Genomic DNA, 20,223 nt, shown 5'->3' with positions numbered 1-20,223 from the left:
AATGAAACGCAATGGATCCATTTCTCCCCGGCATAATAGGAGGCCTAAGTGCAGTTAAACTCATCAGCAAGGCGAACTGAGGGCCCACGCGATGCTGCGGAGTTTGTCAAGCGACGGTGAAAAGCCCACTCCCCCTCCGCGGCCCTCTGTTTACTCCGATAGGTAGACCGCACCTCTTTCAGCCCATTCTGCGGCTTGACCGGAGCCATCATTCGTTACGGCGGGCTTCCACTTACAAAAGGCGCCCGTTGACAGAACGAGCAAATAAATAAGCGCCCTCCCCGATCATTATGGTTTTTATGGATCCTGCCCCACTGCTGAATGCCATTTGGATGTAATGGCCTCAATTGCTCAGCGGGCGGCTCGCACGTCGCACGCTTCCGTTCCACGGCGGGACGCGGAATTTCGCGAGCTCGGTTTTTCACATAAAAAGCAGGGAGCGTCCGGTCACGATAATGGACGAGGCAAATCTTCAAAGCAGCACAGAAACGAGAAGTGATAAGGAGCGCAACGCATATCGATGCCTGGTGGGTGTCACGCAGCGGATGCAAAGTTAGCATGCCGGCCCTTTCATTTGAAGCACCAGCACTGTGCTTAGATATGAAAAGATTGTGTGCAATGGAGATAGGACAAAAAAATGAATACAGCAATATGTCGTGATGTTTCCTTTGGTGCGTAAGTGAGTTTTATTTTTTATGGCAGCAAGGAACAGTTAAAACACAGATAAAGCGCATCATGTTGCTTTAAAAAACAGTGGAAATGTTCAAATCTGAGGAACCTTCAGTCATGGATGCAGCTCCTGCACATGTCCACTCAAGGGCACATGATAAAACTTTTACACAATATTTTAATTTACCTTGAACTGTACATATATATTTGTGTAAAGGTGCCTTTCGAAATGTTATCATGTGTCTTAATATAAAGGCCATGTGGTGGCCTAGCGGTTAAGGACGTGGACCCATAATCAGAAGGTTGCCGGATCGAATCCCAAGGCTCAGTGCCACTGAGGTGCCACTGAGCAAAGCACCGTCCCCACACACTGCTCCCCGGGCGCCTGTCATGGCTGCCCACTGCTCACTCAGGGTGATGGTTAAATACAGAGGACACATTTAGTTGTGTCACCATGTGCTGCGCTGCAGTGTTTCACAATGGCAATCACTTCACTTTCATTAGGTGCTTTTTAAGAGGCTTTGCAGACATTATATATATATATATATATGTGTGTGTGTGTGTGTGTGTGTGTGTGTGTGTGTGTGTGTGTGTTATTGTTTGTTTGTTTTTTATTTCTTTTTTTATTAGTGCCAAAAGATCCTCCAGGCAACGTGAATTTGATCACGCTACAGAAGAACTAATTCAGATTTACATTTACATTTACAGCATTTACCAGACGCCCTTATCCAGAGCGACTTACAACCAGTAGTGACAGGGACAGTCACCCCCTGGAGACACTCAGGGTTAAGTGTCCTGCTCAGGGACACGATGGTAGTAAGTGGGGTTTGAACCTGGGTCTTCTGGTTCATAGGCGAGTGTGTTACCCGCTAGGCTACTACCACCCTACTTCTTCTCATTTCTCCGCTGGGGATCAACGTCTTAATTAATCGCACAACAGTGAAAAGTTGCCAGGACTTTTTGTCTTTCCTTCACGGCAAACCCGCTGCTCCTCCATTTTATACCTTCACCACAGCCATCTGTAAGATGGAAGATAACATGAAACACAGGGCTTCATGGCCCCCAACTCGACATTAAACTCCACTGTATAATAATAAATCAGTACACTACAACATGCTCGAACCAACAAAAAAAAAAGAAAAAACAGCAGTCGGACCATTTTAAGCACCCGTAGCGGGTTTATTTAAAGAAGAACGGGAAGAAGCAAGAAAGTCGGGAATTACCCACCACCGTGGCTCATCACATATGGGAAAAGCGAACGGACGACTGACAGGCGCAAACAAAAGTTTGTTTGCCAAGGCGGAGGTTTGTACGGCACCATCTCGTGCGAGGTTATTTAGGTAGCAGCGGGATTTACCCCGACGCACCGACCGATTTGGACCGTGCAAACTGTGGACATTCAAGGTACACCGAGGCCCCCCGAAAATGACCTACAGCCAGCCAGAGTTCTTCCTCTGAATTCACTGAAATTGATTACAACAATTAGATTACAATAACCTTATAAAACAGTTAAATAAATACATTATTGTACATCTCCGTAGAATATACTTAATTATAGTTCCAAAGTCATTTTAATTCATACCAAAATTAATATCCTGCTGCAGTGAAGGCTTTGGCTACAAAACTGTATACAGCAGCAGAAATCACCAAAGAGAGGATTTACTTACTAAGATGCCAACTTTATATTTTGATGAATAAAAGTTAAGCAAATTTAAACAACTCCAGGCCGGCTTGGGTGAGGTCACATGTCAGTGTCACTGCAATCGTCGGAAAGGACAGAAGCGAGGCGCGACACACATTTGGCCGCCGCACGGCATTCTTATCCTGTGAGATTGAATGCCGAGCGGCATGCTGATTGGCCCTCGCGGCGATGCCGGTCTACAGTACTGCACGGGCATCATGGAAACACCAAGTAATGCGGCGCCGAAGGTCACCGGTAACACCCAATCCATAAGCGTGCTTGGACAGGGCCGTCAGCCCGTCACGGGACCCCCGGTGGCCTGCCGAGCGGCGTGCCGTACCTGCGACATTGATTGTAATGGGTGATAAAATAGTTTCCACAGGGACTTGGCATGGCCCGGGCCCATTTGGCAAACGCCCTTGCGGAAAAAATGCGTATGTGTACTGCGGCGTGTACGGATTACAGAGATAAAGACCAGACGCAGCCGAGAGCGCAACCAGAATTTAGAGCCGCCGCCGCCATCGAGCCACGCTTCGCCTTGAGGAGGGGCTGGTGGGGAGTCAGTGTGGCGCTGGCATCGACAGTAGTAGCACAAAACCACCGAAAATCTGCCCACCTGCATTCATCCGGCATATGTGACCAACACGATAAAATTCAAGGTCTTAATTCTAAAAGTTCGAAAGCTTAAATTCTTAAAATAGAAGGTATGAGATAAGATTTTACAATTTCGCCTTTGTAGTGGCAAGTCCTAACTATTTTTAATAATCATGCACCTTACGTCAGGTTAGGAAATCCTAAATATTCAGTCCAACACTGGTTACCAACTTTTATATTTGTTCCTCAGCAACCAACATGACTTTTCTTATGAACCTAGTACAAACACTCAATCTACCATTATCTATCAATCTATCTATCTATCTATCTATCTATCTATCTATCTATCTATCTATATATATATATATATATATATATAGAGAGAGAGAGAGAGAGAGAGAGAGAGAGAGAGATCTCACACTATATATCACACTAAGAAAAACTTTAAGCTTCATTTTGAATACATAGTTGGATTCAATTAATTCCATGTTGAATTCACTGATTGATTTAGTGTTTACAATTAAGGGGGGAAAATCTGGGAAATATCATCTTTAACAACTGAACCAGTATTTGAATATTGAATGTATTGTATACCACTTTTCAGGTTCTGGTCCGGCAGGAGAAATTATGTTTCCTTATTGTGTTCACCTGTGTCTGATTGTATAAAGCTGCCCTGTTTGTGTCTGTTCGCCATTGGGTCGTTGTTACTTGATGTTTCGCTGTCCTGTTCACCACGTTCGTCGTGCGTGTGTGTCCTCCTTCCTCGCCATGTCCAGCCATTGTTCCGGATCTCCTTCCTTTGCCATGTCAAATCAGCCATGTCACCACCAAAGTTATTCTCTCACTGTTGGCTGAAATGTTAAAAAAAAAAATATCTATAAAGAATATAAAGAAATATCTATCAAGAATGGCAAAACAAATTTATTAAGGTTAGAATGTTTCACAGTCCGTTATAAGCGTTCATATTGGTAATGTATCACTGCCTAAATTCTAACCAGAGATCTAATAAAAAATGCTGCAGACTCCTTTCTGAATTAAATTCTTTACGTGCATTAGAGATTACAATCATAGAATTTAGGTAACTGCATGAAACCATAGGATCAAAATGGCCTCTTGTGCATATCTGGGGCGCATTTGTCACTAACGGAGCTCTGATGAAGGGAGGTGGGGCCGTGGATTCGTGTCAACTAGCCACTAGCCTTCAACGCCAAGCGAGCAGTGACCCTCGCCACCCAGCGCATCACATCGCCGCTGTTCTTTTTCACGGAGGTGGAATCCAATTAGCCCAGACCGACGGGATAGAAATCAGCGGCAGCGAGGCTCGGATTTGAAACCTTCAAAGTCAAAGAAGCCGAGAGAAAGAGAGGATAATGAGTGGCTTTCCCCCCACCTTGTCCTTCAGCATGTTCATGTGAGGCGTGGGAGGCTGGTGACAACTGTGCCCTAAAAGCCCTCTCAGTTCTCCAGCGATGAATCCTGCATGATTGCTATATGATCCGTGCACGTCTCTGACATAAAGAATGTCCTTTTGAACTTACCTGGAAACATGAAACGGAGCCACTTTCATCCACCTCATTAAATTAGATCCGATTCCCATCTGACTGAGACGTGCAGCATTTTGTCCTTCGTACAATTTCATCAATATAAAGAAAGAATGGGATTATAACATGGGGCTAAATTGAAGATATAACATGACCTAAATATTATATTACATTATTTTATATTACATTATACTATACACACCTGCACGTCTGTGTAGATTACAGGATATTTACAGAATAATTACACAGTCCTCCTGCACAGTACTTCACATCAGGCTGTTACCATGGCAATTTTTCTGCAAGGCATTAGAAGTATTCATGAGTTTACACAGAGTCTCTTGGCTCGCTAGAAAACTTTTCGGGCCACATGAAGGACTTCGGGACCATCCGTGACGAGAAAAGTGTCATTATCACGGACAAAATTCGAAAATTGTGTGTAAAATGAAGTGTTTGCTGATCATCTAACCTGCCAGTGTGCTGCAAATAATAATTTAAACAGATATTTCTACTAATAATCGAAATCCAATCAAAATTTTATAGCAAAGACTTTTATAGCAAAGAAATGCGTAGAATCAAATGGTGCCAGGTTCAAATGCTAGATTTCCTCATGTCATTCTCTTAGTGCAAATGGATGGTCCTTATTTCAATATCAACACTGTTAACTTTATTTTCTACCTGTAATGGGAATTAAATGGCTCTGTGGACAAAGAATTTACGGCCTCCCAGCAAGCTCGGGAATCAAGGTTATCTGGCCTTGTTCTCGGCCGAAATTGATCCGGAGCAATGCTTTCTGCACCTCTGCACATAAGTCTTCATTAGTCAATCCCCCTGGCCTGCGCTAAAACCCGTGTCACTAAGCCCACCTCTTCGCCACAAGCCATCATCAATATCAGAACCCCACCCTGCTGACGTCCCTGAACGCAGGGCTCCTCGTGCCCATCCAACCGGCCCTGCAATTTCTGCCGCGCTGCCGAGCCCAAGCGGACCCCTGCACGGCCAATTCTGCCCTTCCAGCACAGCTAAGGTCATCCCTTCACGTTCGGTGCATTACTCATTACGCTGTTAAATATAAAGACCGGTGAGGGCGAGAATGTGTAGATTAGCACAGTTTATTTTTTATATTTTAATTTTGAGACACTAGAACTGGCATGAGGGTGCAACAGAGTGCAATACAAACGTTGCACAAGAACATTCAGAGAGACGTTCCTGTCTTTTGTTTTCTGTTCCTCAAACACTTTGAAAGGAATCTTACTACCATCATGTCCCCGAGCAGGACACTTAACCCTGAGTGTCCCTGTTACTGTCCCTGTAACTACTGATTGTAAGTCACTCTGGATAAGGGAGTCTGGTAAATGCTGTAAATGTTATAACTACTGTAGTATAAATACTGCAGTTGGAAAACGTTAGAGCGCCACATACAGGTGAGAGGGGCGGGGTTTAAACTGCGTTCAAGCTGTCCCCTGCGTCTCCGTGTGGATGACGACGTTTCAGAAAACGCTCCCGTTTGGACGCAAGTTTTTTAGAAACCGAAAACCTGTTGTAGAGAAAAGAGTTTTTTTGTGGACGGGGTCTAACAGATGGAAATTGAAAGTTGAAATTTGATGCGATTTGACGAATAAGTAATAAATAAACGAGAAAATGCCATTATAAAAGACAACGCAAAGATCTCAAACAGCAAGCGCAGCAGCGTGAAGTGTCTGAGAAGATTATTGCGGCCTGTTAATTGCAGGGCACGATTTCAACCGCGGCTGCATTGGTTTTGCTCCTCGGAAAATATGTCAACATCCATTGACAAAATTGATTGAGCGGAACCCCGTTACATGCGAAGGAGGACTGCGATGGATTTCAAGCTGAAGGAGGCAAGAAGCGCGAGCGTGCAAAACCTCCTGAGCTGAAATGTCAGTCCTCTGTTTACATGTGTACACGCTGTGGGTGCGAGGCACTTCACCTGATAGTCGAGGAGAGAGCAGCAGCTGAGAACCTGCAAACAGTCGCAAACAAATAAGACATTAAAAAAGAAAAAAATAGCTACAATTTACGCCAATGATCACTGATCAGGGCTAAACATGCTTACATTTACATTTACATTTACAGCATTTACCAGAAGTCCTCAACCAGAGCGACTTACAGTCAGTAGTTACAGGGACAGTCCCCCCCTGGAGACACTCAGGGTTAAGTGTCTTGCTCAGGGACACAATGGTAGTAAGTGGGATTTGAACCTGGGACTTCTGGTTCATAGGCGAGGTGTGTTACCCACTAGGTTACTGTGGAACATTCTGAAAAATTCATACATCTAGGATAAGATGTGAAGATAAAAGATAAAAGAAATGAACGGCATGCGCAAAGCTTGCGTGCATAGATGTTTGCATGCATAGATTTTCCTCTGCTGATTTCAAGCATCCTCATATTGTGGGGCTGTGAGATTGAATCCTGGTTCAGACCTGGTTTGCACGCTCCGGTTTCCTCCTGCCGCCCAGGTGCATGTACACAAGGCGAAACTCTGAAGTCTCTGAACTGGCGACTCTGTGAGTACACGTGTGTACGGTGTGTGTGTGTGTGTGTGCGCAAATCAATATCATTATTTTCATTTAAAGAACGTTCACAAAACAGGCATTATTTTATTATGGAAGCAGAAAACACCAAAATCCACAAATGCACAGGACAATGCCAGCAAACACGATTCATGTCAAATATACTTGAACGCCTCCGTCAGCTTGGTACTGGCGAGTCTGTTGACCGGCGCCTCCGGTGGCCGCAGGACCGGATGGCAGTTTGGCGCTGTGCTGAGTTCGCACCCACTCCCCTCCTCTGTCGCAGAGAGACTTTTAATGTTGTGTATAGTGACGTTTTTTCAGCATTTTTTTAAATTATTATTATTATCCTCCTCCTCCTCCTCCTCTCTCACCATGTGTTTCCGCTTTCTCTGTTCTTTCCATATCCCGTATCTCCCTGACCCGTCCGCCCCCATTGCCCCCGTGTGATGTTTGTGTACATGTACGATCGGGTTGGTGGCCGTTTTCTTTTCCACTGGTACCTCTGACTGGTGACAGCAAAAAAAGGGTTCTCACCACCATCATCGTGCGTTTTACATATTTAAATGGCCCATATTTGCACCGCTAACTCGCGTTAAATTCGTTGCATAACGACCACGTGCTGAATTCAATGGCTGATCGGCTGGATGCAGTCGTCCAGTTCCGAGATGCCAGGAGGAGAAACGTTACCATTTAGTGCAGGGCGGCACATCAGTCTCTCGCGAGGAGGATTCTGCTCACACGCTCCTCGACACGGGTGGGAGGACATGCTGAGGAGCCAAGGCCAGACAGAGGGCAGAAGCACCTGGGCTGCCGAGAGCAGCCACTGGAACCAGGGGAAGAGAAATGGAGAGGAGGAGGAGGAAGAGGAGGAGAAGGAGACAGAGAGAGAGAGCGACAGAACACTCCCGTCAGGTGAAAAGGACAGTGGGGGTGAGGATGTCACTCGGCCACCAGGTACACTGTCAAGGACGCCGTCAACTTCTCGCGAATAACTGTTAAAATCTTCATCTCACATGGCAACTTCCATTAACTAGGACTATAATGGGATAATCACTATTGCTAGAACTTCATTTTACATTTACAGCATTTATCAGACGCCCTTATCCAGAGCGACTTACAATTAGTAGTTACAGGGACAGTCCCCCCCTGGAGACACTCAGGGTTAAGTGTCTTGCTCAGGGACACAATGGTAGTACGTGGGATTTGAACCTGGGTCTTCTGGTTCATAGGCAAGTGTCTTACCCACTAGGCTACTACCATTTTATTTTATATCTTATATCTTATTTTATATCTAAAAATAACAGTCTTGTGCATTTGATTAATGCCCATCTTGCTGATGAATAATGACTGCTTGCTGTCTCATGGATTGATAATGGCCACACAGCAGATGCGTTGACGTAGAAATACGTATTCAATTCAGATAGAGACAGAGAGATTCTCAAAACCAGAAATATGGGCATAATTGACTCAAACCTCACAAAACGGTATGCTACTAAAACCATGTATTAAACCATGAATAACCAAGTTCATAAAACTCAAAAAGTCAAGTGGTGTGGTCTTAATGAATGTTTAATATTATCGTGACATATATAAAATATAGCCACAGCCTTGGTTCTCAAACTGGTGTTACTCAGGCTCCCCCTAGTGGTGCGCTGGCAGATTACTGTACACGGCTGTTGAGTCGAAACGCAGCATAGTTAGTACAGTCATCATCCAGCGATTTTTTTGCTGTGAAATAGCATCTTTGTTAGGAATACGTGCGGCAATAGAAATTCCCTGAACCTGAACTTAGTGCAGCGGTGCCCGTGGATCAGTACGTAAGTTCAGGTGAAAACAGGTCACTTCACAAAATGCAAACGCTGAAAATGGCCACTGCGCCGAGCTCGTTCGTAAGCGCGTGCCAAAGCGGAGGAGCCATTTCCTGTTGTTGCACAATGGACGGGTTCCCTCACATCTGCTTCATCACGACTCTCCGAGGGCTCGCTGCAACCTTGAGCTCAAGGCCTCGCACAAACGGCAGGAGCGAACAAAGAACGTGGATGACAGAGGAGAACGGGGGAGGAAGAAGCTGTGAAGGTCTTCCTGAGGGGACGTCATCTAGGAAGCAGAGGACGGTGCAGAAATTGAAAAGAAAAGAATAAAAAAAACAGGATGCACGTATTGGAGAATGTCAAGGACTGCGATTTATAGCGAAAGTTTTAGGAGAAAACATGACCACCACGTATAGGTGAAGACACAAGTGCTGACGATCTGGTTACAGCCACACCGGGAATGTTACTCAGCAGGAGAACAAGTTGTTGTTTAAAGGTGTTTAAAGGCACCGAAGTCAGTCCAAACAGAGGACCAACAGAAAGGGAACTCATGTTGTGAGTTGACCCAGTTCTCTTTCTGGTCCATCTCAGCTCAGATGTGCAGTATCATGTGGTCTAGCCGGTTAGGGTCGTGCCAAAATCCCAATATATATTTTATTACATGAATAAAGTTCTCAATTAAGCTCCAAACTGTGGATACCTTCGGGCATATGTGCCGCATTTTGTCAGACAAAGACCACTGGCATCTTCTACGGTATCTTCACTCTCAATTGTCGACTGCAGATGTGGACATTCATAAAGTCTTGGGGACATTTTTAAATATTATTTAATATTAATTCTAGTTTTTTTTTCTTTCTAATTAATCAAAGATATTGTTGAAAAAAAGTCAAATTAGGAATAAACCCCTTGTATCTTGGGGTGCTATTTCTGCTATTTCTGGTGTGGTTATAGTGCCCCCAAGCGCCACCCCCCCTCTCCCCTCCACTCCCCCACCGGCACTGTTTCTGCTGAGAAGCAATTACAGAGGAATCCACTTGTGAAGGAACAATAGTACAATGAGCCCTCGAAGACGTTACTTATTAGGTCCCGCTGAATTATTTTGAGCTCAAACAGTCTGGCAACGCAGCCCTGCAAAGGAAGAGAGCGGTATATATATATATATAAAGGAAATAAAACATTAACACAAATATTAAACGCAGCAAAAATTATGATTAAAAGAGAACACAGAAAAGAAGGGACTTTTTAGTCTGACATAAAATGTTCAGTACGTCAGTCCCCGGACGTACGCTCCCACGTGTCCTCTCTCTTTTAGGTGGACTTTGTGGGAGGAGTTGAAGCCTTCTAGCTCCACCTACCATCTGCCTATTGGTCACCTCCACCTATATAAAGAGACTTCGGATGGTCTTCAGGATGTCCCCAGGGTCTGCTAGGCCCTTACTCTTCTGGGAGGTCCCCAGGGTCAACGGAGATCTACAAGGAGCTTCGTTGGGGATCTCATTTGTGTGTCTTGTTGCGTTGCTAGCCTGTGTTAGCCTGTTAGTTTTACGTGCCCTTTTCGTTAACTTTTGTGCGCGTTTGAGTTGTCCCTGCTGGACCGTCCCTTCCTTTAGGCTGTACTGATGTTGGTTAGCTGTGCTGAGTCCGCTGTTTTATTGTACCGGTTAGCTCACTGTTGGTATGCTTCGTTTGGTTGGGTATGAACCAGTGGACGTCCTCCTCTCCACACCCTTGTCACATTTCTTAGACCTCTAGCTCAGGTTAGGAGTATAACACAGTGACAAGTACCAAAGTGTGATGCTAGTTGGGCCTTTTGTAAGTCGCTCTGGATAAGGTGGTAGTGGCCTAGTGGGTAACACACTCGCCTATGAACCAGAAGACCCAGGTTCAAACCATCGTGTCCCTGAGCAAGACACTTAACCCTGAGTGTCTCCAGGGGGGGGACTGTCCCTGTATCTACTGACTGTAAATCGCTCTGGATAAGGGCGTCTGGTAAATGCTGTAAATGTAAACAAAGCTGCTGACTGGCAAAGCACACGTGTGCGGCAGAGACAAACCGGGCCAGATGAAGTGCAAACGTAGTGCTGCTGTGCCAAATGCGAGGTAATATGTTCCAAACAGAGAAGAGCCAGAGCGTTGTGCGCCAGTCCGGGGTTCGGTAGGTGTCTGACCGCCAATATCAGATGGGTGATCAGTATTTATTATTCCTGGACTACAGTGTCGTATTGTTAACTGACGAGAGATGTCGGGATGTGAATGTGGGGTTTTTTTTTTTTGCTTCTCTTGTGATGTGCGCTTTGCAAAGATAGAGGAGTGGGTCTATTTTTAAAAATGCTAATTCGAGTGGCTGCCTGGTCTCAGCTGGGCGGCTGGAACAAGGGGACGAGTGGCACCAGGTGCGCTCTTATCAGCCCCCGTCCCGGGCGCTACGTGGCCACGGAATCGTGTCGCTGTGGGGATGGCAGGCGCCCGAGCGCTGAGCTGCGATGGGCAGCCGCTGGCCGCGGTGCTGACTGGTCACCTGTCACTCGCTCCTGTCACCTCGCCAGTCGCGCCACAGCCCGAGTGACAGACACATATATCTTCGTATTTCTGATGGGCACCATGTTCTTTATATTCAGATGGAAGCACCTTTGGCTTTGATTAAAAAAAAAAAAATGCATTCACGGTTTAAGAAGTCGTGTGAAGTCACAAAATTAATTTCAGCGCCAAGCAGCAGAGTTTTTATTTCCTCATGACGTTGCTGAACCCAGACCTGACCAAGCGAAGCCACCATAGATCACAACACTGACTCCTGTACGGTAGGGACGACGCATGACAGACGCATTACTCTGGAACAGGGTCAGTCTGGCCTGATCTGATCACATCACCTTTTTCTATCGATCCACTGGGCAGCCATGACCGGGGGGGTTACGGCGCTTTGCTCAGTGGCACCTTAGCGGCTAGGGATTCGAACCGGCAACTTTCCAATTACGGGTCCAGATTATAATTAGTACAACCAATTTTTTATTATTTTTTTTTTTTATTTTAAATATCCCAAGCTGCATGTGGGCATGTGTCGGAGAGCGAAGCGATGCTTGCAAATCTGGCCTTTTAAATGGGATTACGCTGGAGTGAAACAATAAGCCCAAAGTCTGACAGAAACCTGCTGCACATTCCTACTGGTCCAAGAGGAAAAAAGGACGCGAGGGGAAAGAGAGGACGCACCTTGAAGCACTCACGGCCAACGCTTGCGCGCCCGTGTTTACACTACCAGCACTCAAGGCTTTTATCTCCCGTCGACACACCTTCCAAATGGACAATCGTTCGCATGCGCCGTTTTAATTGCGGTAGGGAGGCCGAGGGACCGCAGGGGTGCGATTGCTCTAATGCACCTGCAAGGGGTGAGAGGGCCCAGAAGCGCAAAAAAAAAAAAAAAAACAGGGAGCAAATATTCTCCTTTCACAGGCGCCGCACTCTGCTTCTCAGAACGAATCCAATGGCTGATTAAGAGTCCCGGAGGTTTATTGTCACGGTGTATGTGATTTGACCCCCTCAAGCCATACAGGAAAAAAAAAAAAAAGGAAGTCGAGGGTGAAACACAAAAAAAAAAAAAAAAAAGCATAAAGTGATTTTTTTTATTAAAAAAAAAGTGAACAAAGCAGTAGTGAAGGTTAAAAAAAAAAAAAATACTAAATATATTTCTTGCATGGGATTCTTCGAAATGGATCCATCTTACTCTCCATAACTGCCAGAGTGGGGATATCCAAACTTGGTAGAGTGTATGTCTCAATATTGTTATTAAAAATAAAAAAAAACCTAGATCTGAATGAAATATTCATAATATTTAAGAATATTATTATGCTCTATTGGATTCAGGTCTGGGGAATGGGCGGGACAGTCCATCAATGTCTTCGTCACATGAGGTCTAGCATTGTCTTGCTTTATTGAGCAGTGCATATATACGCAATCACAGACTTAGAAATAAAAAAAAACAATAATAATAATAAAAAAAGTTAGTAGTGAGTGTCAGAGTCGTTTAAACAATTTCTGATGCACTGCAATAAAATTAGAATTAGACACAAATGGCATGAAAACTTCCCTGTGCCCTCTGTAGTCGCTTTAAATTGCACTTCTCAACAAAAGGGTGTGTGTGTGTGTGTGTGTGTGAGTATGTATGTAAAGAGAATGTCCATCTACAAACTACTACCAATGAGCCCCAACTTTGTAAACCCACACCTAGCAAGAAGAATCGCTGTCTTTAAAGACCTAAAATGCAGACTGTTGTTCTGGAGTGAAAAAAAATACAAACCAGACAGCAGGAGGAGCAGAACACAGTTTATTAATAATCTATTAAGATCTTGTTAATAGAAATCACTTTAAAGCCAAATTCAACGTTTTGCTGCACAGAAAAAAAAATTACATCTAAAAAAAAAAAAAAAATAGCAATAAATTTAGCGTCTGTGTGCACGGTTCTGCTCCGGTTCTTCTGATGTTCCCTGTGGTCCCCTCAGGCTCCTCTAGCTGTTGTGGCCCTGCAAAGCCTCGGCCATGAAGAGCTTGCCCAGGTTCTGAGATGTAAACTCCTTCACAGTCTGGCAGTAGGTGTTGATCTGACCTGCAGGTGGTGAGAAGCGGGGCGAGGTGAGCTTCGGGTGCTATGAAGGACAGGACAGCCCAAGCGACACGCCCTTCGTGAGCTCCGTTATGTGGTGGAGGCGGGGTGCCTGCGGCCCGCGTGATTGGCTTTCTGCTCGGTGGAGTGGAGGGGTGGGCGTGCGGCCGGATTTAAAAGCTCTTTAAGAGACAGTGAGGAATGAGGGTTCCCCTACCGACCCCATAGACCCCACTCCATCACTTGCAGAAAAGCAGACACCCCGCCTCTACCAGCTGACAGTTTAAAACGGTTAAACGCCAGTGTACTCGTTGCCCCCAGAGACCTCCATGCCCTCCTTAAAAAATAATTATTTTATTTTAGCACCACATGTACAGCCGGTATTAACTATAGTGATTCATTTGGACACGGGTGGACAAAAAAATACCAAAAAAAAAAAAAAAAAAAAACACACTTTTTGTTCCCCTCTACAGTTCACCATATACAGTAAAAAGATGGTTTGGGTATTCTCTCAAAGACTGTAGGAAGTTAAATATTTAAAAATGAACAGATCGTCCCATCTGAGCCTCTTCCCCACAATTGCCTTAGTCAATTTCAAATATGCAAACTTTGCAATTAATTGATATTAAACTTATATATTAATATATTTTATATATACACATACTATACTTCTACTAAACATGCATGTGAAGTTATGCAATAAACAAAACCGGGCAAAAAAATTTGCGTCTCTCCAAATCAGGGAGCTTTTGCCGGGATGGTAGAATGTCACACTCGTCTTCTTGCCACCACCTTAAGATGGACGACGGGGACTGTTTCAAACTGTCCTGAAGGTTTATTCTGAACACTGTCTTATCCTTCACTCATGTTAATGAGCATCTAAAATCAAGCAGAGTTTAATGATCGCAATAGCGACCAAAGCAGCCATGAATGTAAAAAGATGGGGAAAAAAAACATACTGATCCAACAAATGCTAAATATGTTTCTTGCATTGGATCAAAATGGCTACATAACCGCCACAGTGGGGACGTCCAATCTTTTGACTGGTCGAGCATGTTGTTGTTATTTTTGATTTTAGATATATGTATCACACAATCACAGATATAGAAAATAATGGAGAGCCCTACTGGACATAAAAGGTGGTCTGTACCATCTGTCATACCACGCCGATACGGTGGGATTTTAGCCCGCCGCTTCCTGGCAAAGAATACTAATGGGTGGAACGGATCGATGTTAAAGACCGCCGGCTCTGCAGGGCCTTCCTTGTTCTAATCTTCAATCTTCAATAATGCCCCTAACCGTAACGAACTAGTCAATCAGCAGAGCATAGAGCCACACCCTTCGGCCGAGGCTGCGCCCAACAAATCGATATCAGGATGTGGCGTTATTATACTCTGCGTAATACAAGTATGGATACGGTAATGTCTGTATTGATAATTCATTTGAATGTGATTTGCCCTGAACACTGGTGAGGAAAAAAAAAAGATGCTCAAAACGATATTAGGTTTTGTTCTATGGCATTTTAATACAAGGTTTATTATTTCTTTCCTGCTTATTTGCTTTTAATTGTAATGATCTGGGTGCCTGGATATACACTCGTCTCCACATCCAGTTCAACATATGCGGTACGAAATATTTGACGTGCTTGAGCACTTCCTATCGTTTCGGGATAAAAAAAAAAAAAAGTTTTAGACGCCCTCCACAATTTGATCAGGGCCATTACTTTTATCACTCTCACCTGCTCCAACAGGACGTGATATTACGGGGCTAATTTACGGCGGGAAAAAACGTGAGCTGCGATGGAACTGGTCTCGGGGGCCCGGCAGACGCGGGCGGCCAGATTTCTAACATATTATTTTAATAATCAGGCCAGGGTCTCGATATTTAAAATAAAGGGCATAAATTACCCCGGCAGGCAGACAGTCTCCGCAACTTCCAGGGGGAATATTGCAAGCACAAATTAACAACGCACAATTTGGAGTAAAAAAAAAAAAAAACAATGTTAAGAGGCAGCGATTAATGGTGCCTGGGGTTCCCACTCCCTCAGGATTTAGAAGAAAGTTCCTTGCGGTTGAGAAAAATGGATCCTCGTTGAGACCAAGCTCACCAAAAATCAAATAATTTGCTTTATATGTATGTATTTCTTTATAATATGTGCATTTAAAAGTGCATGTGTGTGAATTGTGGTAACGGAGGTCATCTTTACAGCCATTCCTTTATAGTGTAACACCGCAGCGAAATGACTGGTTCCACAATGTGCTGACTAAGAGCCTCCAAGCATTCTAATTTAAAGTATTTGAAAATTAACATCAACGTCATTAACATTTGCCATGAAAACTTTCTAGGCTCATTCATCCCACACAGACACACAAGCCCCGCCCCCTTTTCATATCCTAAACGCCAATTCATGTTTTGAACAGAGGATTCATGTTAATTTGATGGCCGGTGTAGTAATGATACCTACCCCAAACATATGTATGCAATGTGCAATTAGGTCAAAATTCATGGTAAACATGGATGTGATTTATTTAATCGTTAATGTGGGAGGGGCTAGTTTATTTGGTGGATGAGCAAAAAAAAAAAAAATCCTTCCTTCAAACTCCGGTACAAACCAGCAATACCGTCTGATTAGCAACGTTCTGAAGTCGCACTGGATAAGATGTTTGTCCAGCACGACACTTAACCCACCTGCGATGAGCAGCGTGTCCATGCGGGGCGGCGGCTGCGGGGGCTTGAACATCTTGCTGATGTCCTCCTCGGGCAGCGGCGGCTCCCCGCGACTCTGCCTCTGAGTGTTCTCCTGCTGGCGCCTCTGGATGTACTGTGGGGGTGGGGTGGGGTGGGGGGGGGTGGAGGAGATACGTGAGCGGGCTGTTAGCGCAAAGCGGACATCTCTGGTCATTAACCTAACTGTGCCCTGGGGCTGAAGTAATTTGGGAGGAAAGAGAAACAACGGTGATTAACCAGTGGCGGACAGGGAAGGGAAAAAATTATAAATAAGAAGAACCCGAGAACCTGAAGAGGAGGGAGGCGGAAGCCTGCATGGGGTGATACACTGTCAGATGTTAAAGAAAACGTTTATACCGAAAATTAACGTGCCAAAAATAAGAGCCAAGGAGTCAAAGTCTACATTTACAACGTGCTTCCATGTTACCATGGATGAAGTGGTCAGTTCTGGTTCACTTGGACCCCCAACTATGAATACAATCTTTTTATTCACTCTGTTCTAGTTTCTATACAGAAGTCAGACAAGAAGAAGGTCACAAGTTCATCTAAATATTCTCTAAAGAGGAAGGTGTTGAGCTGCCGTGTGAAGGTGCTCAGTGACTGAGCTGGAAGTTCATTCCACCACCGAGGGGCCAAGATGGAGAAGAGTCTAGATGAACGTCTTCCTTTTACCTTCGGAGATGGAGGGACCAGGCGAGCAGGACTGGAGGCTCGGAGTATACGAGGTGCAGTGCGAGGTGTAATAAGGGCTGTGAGGTAGGATGGTGCTACTCCATGTTTGGCTTTGTAGGCCAGCATCAGTATTTTGAACATGATGCGTGCAGCTACTGGGAGCCAGTGGAGGGAACGTAGCAGAGGGGCGGTGTGGGAGAAAGTTGAAGATCGGTCGTGGTACATGGAGGTAGACCAGCTAGTCGGACCTGGGATTGGTGATACTAATTGAATAAACGGTACCTTTTACTGTCTCTGATCATTTTCAGTTTACTAAAAACTGCATAAAATACCTAATAGTATAATCATTGTAATGGGAAAATAGTGCAATGACATTTACGACATTTACCAGAAGGTCTTTTCCAAAGTGACTTACAATCAGTGGTTACTGGGACAGTCTTGCTGAAGGGTTCATATGTTCATATAGCGACTGCGGTATAAAGTGCGACAAAGCCCTCGTGTACATTACAGGACCGGGGGGTCGAGCCCACGCTCATTATTGAGTCCGTTTATTAACTAGTTTATACAGAAACCAAACCACTGGGGACGCAGGTGAGGTTCTTGGTGCCGGCACCAAGCCCGGGAAGGTTCCTTCAGCGAGGGCTCCCGGGGTAAAACCTTTCACAGGCCGGCTGATCCGTTGTGGCGACCCCTGAATTTTGTAGAGCGGACCGACTTGTAACTGATGAATCACAAGTCTGGATGAATAAAATCATGAGTATTCATGATTAATATGCAAATGTAACCAAGGTTAACTGGATGAAATGAATGAAAGCTTATGGAAATGATAACCAGCCATTGCTTTTATTGCAGCAGGTTCACTGCGTACTTTCCGAAAAAAGTGAAGATCAACGGACTGAACCAGCACCTGGCGTCTTGTTCAAAGCCAATAAGCTTGAGGCCTTTGTGGCTAGAATTTCTAATTTAATATAGAAGATTTTATTTTAAAATATATTATTTTAAGTAGCTTATGGTAAGGACCAGAGGGTGGGGGCCTGAGCTGGATATGAATAATACAAGGCACTAAAATTTCAATGCATTTGTCTCATTAAAATGTTGAAAACATCTCCAAAGAATGTCCACACACACCAAGGTGCAATAATCTGAACAACATTTTAAATCACATCCACTTCACCTCGAACCCATCGCAGCAGAACAAGAGACGAGCAAATAAACAGCGAGAGCAACGACTCCCCTGATCCGCAATTTACAAGAATCATTAACATCTTGCTGAGAAACACTGCTCATATCTACTCAAATTATGGCTCTCGTTCATAACAGCCAACCAATCAATAGCATCCTCATCACCTTCATTAGCAGGCCCTCGCGTAATTAACGCTCTATTGGCAAGGCGCTCGCTCACTTCACCATCGCCCCGCCCCTGAGTGGTGGGGAACCTGATGTTTCAACACCGCCACACTGTCTGTGTGCATCAAGTAGAAATGTCTATGAGTGGAGGACGAAATAAGGTCAAAGGAGGACAAAAAGGTGGTAGTAGCCTAGCGGGTAACGCACTACCCTATGAACCAGAAGACCCAGGTTCAAATCCCACTGTGTCCCTGAGCAAGGCACTTAACCAGGGGGGGGACTGTCCCTGTAACTACTGGATAAGGGCATCTGGTAAATGCCCTAAATGTAAAAAAATAAATAAATAAATATTTCCGATATATGGAATATTGAAGATATATTCAGGACAGACAAGTCATGTCTATAAAAAACAGTAAGTGAAAAAAAATTGCACTGAAACGTCAGGACATTAAATGGGGAAATAACACATTTATGTGAAGAGTTTAATTATGCTCTTCCATGTAGACTACAAGTGGCAATGGACAGAGAGGGAAAAAGTGCCAGATATGATTCATTTTCAAATGCAGCAGGATTTTTTTCTGGTTTCTTTTTCCCTCAAAGTAAATAAATAAAATAGTAATATAAAAAAAACTTTTCAGCATTTTGGCATTAAAGTTTGTTCCTCTATCAAAGAAAAGTGTCAATAGAAATAAAAAAAAAAAAAAAAAAAGAAACACGTAACGTAAAATACTTTTTATTCATTCGACTGAGCGCTGAACGAGCTATTGATCCACAACTCGACAGACCTGCTGTGATCTACAATCTTTTGGATCGCTTTAAGCAATCGCACTCTTGCAGAGCTGATTTAAAATGACATTACCCTTTATCCAGACACAGTTGGAGGGGAAAAGGAATGTAAAAAAAAAAAAAAAAAAAAAAAAAGTGCCGAAGAATAAAACCAGGAGAAGAATTTGAATTCCTTGCATTAGAGAGTTCACACGGACAAAACCACGTGATAAGGACACGGACACCGTGGCTGAACTCTGCAATGACATTTTCAGAATGAAAGGCCAGTTTGAAGGAATAAAAATGGAGGGAAAGAAAGTGCGTGTCCAAGCTTGGACAGAGGGACCAGATGTACAACGGTGCGTTGCAAGACCCTTCCATGCCACGCACCAAAAATCAAAGAGCATTGTAGAGCAGTAGAGGGACACAGCAGTTTGGGGACACCGGAGGACAGAAGACTAACTGAATGAGGAGAGATAAACAGGAGGCACCATGGTACAGTGACACAGGCTGCAGACCGTTCACATAATGTAGCGACAGGCAGCTTCTGGGCCGATTCATACGGAATTGTTTTCATCTCCCTCTGCGCTGCTACGGTCTCAAGACAGTTTCTGGCAAAATTGCTCAACCATTATACCTTTTTAGCGGTGATGGCAGGGAAAACTCGCCAATCTGCAGACAATTTCGAATTACCATTAGGCTATTAAACTGTCACATTATGAGCGCAGACTAAAAAAAAAAAAAAAAAAAAAAAAAAAGCTGTACTGCAGGCAAAGTAGGCGTGGTTAATGCCATCTCCAACCTCACGATCCAGCCACATAACGTGTTTTATAACTATACCTCATTTTCAAACTCGATAGGCATCACATGACATTTCTACGCTGCCAACATCCAGAACACAGTTGACAGAACTACAGCACCCAAAAATTTCCCTCCTTCCCCGTGGTGAGATATGGCTGAATAATCCACTCATAATCACTGTGAAGTCCACTTTCTGTTGCTGCTTTGTGTGCACGTCCTGCTGGGCTGAACGCGTTCGGTCTGTGAAGGCCGTTTGTGTGCTCACCAACGCACCAACTTGAATCTATGCATGTACATCACAAAGCATTAGAATTTGCATGTTCGAAGGCCAGATGACACGCACAAATCCAGCAAAACGTTGGCGACTAACATTAACCTGCACACTGATGCGCACGTAGCTTATCATCTTTCCACATGGGATGGCTGTATAACAGCCACTGATGCACAATCAAGCTAGTCCTGCAACATATTCTGTCCATGAATGAACCGT

General features: G+C 44.3%; 1 protein-coding gene and 1 long non-coding RNA gene across 2 annotated transcripts in view; both read right to left on the bottom strand.

Annotated features, from left to right (window-relative positions):
• Positions 1–3,559: 3,559 nt before the first annotated feature.
• Positions 3,560–4,783, bottom strand: LOC114770538 (uncharacterized). Its single transcript, XR_003743356.1, has 3 exons — positions 4,688–4,783; positions 4,483–4,567; positions 3,560–3,795 (listed from the first exon to the last, which is right to left on the bottom strand). It is a non-coding gene; the product is annotated as an uncharacterized LOC114770538 (long non-coding RNA).
• An 8,343-nt stretch (positions 4,784–13,126) lies between these two features.
• Positions 13,127–20,223, bottom strand: part of eif3hb (eukaryotic translation initiation factor 3, subunit H, b) — a 47,612-nt gene continuing 40,515 nt past the window's right edge. The window contains exons 7-8 of the mRNA XM_028963799.1: positions 16,110–16,242; positions 13,127–13,424 (exon numbers count right to left, since the gene is read on the bottom strand). Of these exons, the coding sequence (XP_028819632.1) occupies positions 13,327–13,424; positions 16,110–16,242 (231 nt within the window). The 3' untranslated portion in view covers positions 13,127–13,326. The remainder of the gene's footprint in view (positions 13,425–16,109; positions 16,243–20,223) is intronic.

Source organism: Denticeps clupeoides, chromosome 20 (genome assembly GCF_900700375.1).
Source record: "Denticeps clupeoides chromosome 20, fDenClu1.1, whole genome shotgun sequence".
In the NCBI taxonomy this organism is placed as follows: Eukaryota; Metazoa; Chordata; class Actinopteri; order Clupeiformes; family Denticipitidae; genus Denticeps; species Denticeps clupeoides.
This window is presented reverse-complemented; position numbering and strand designations above follow the sequence as displayed.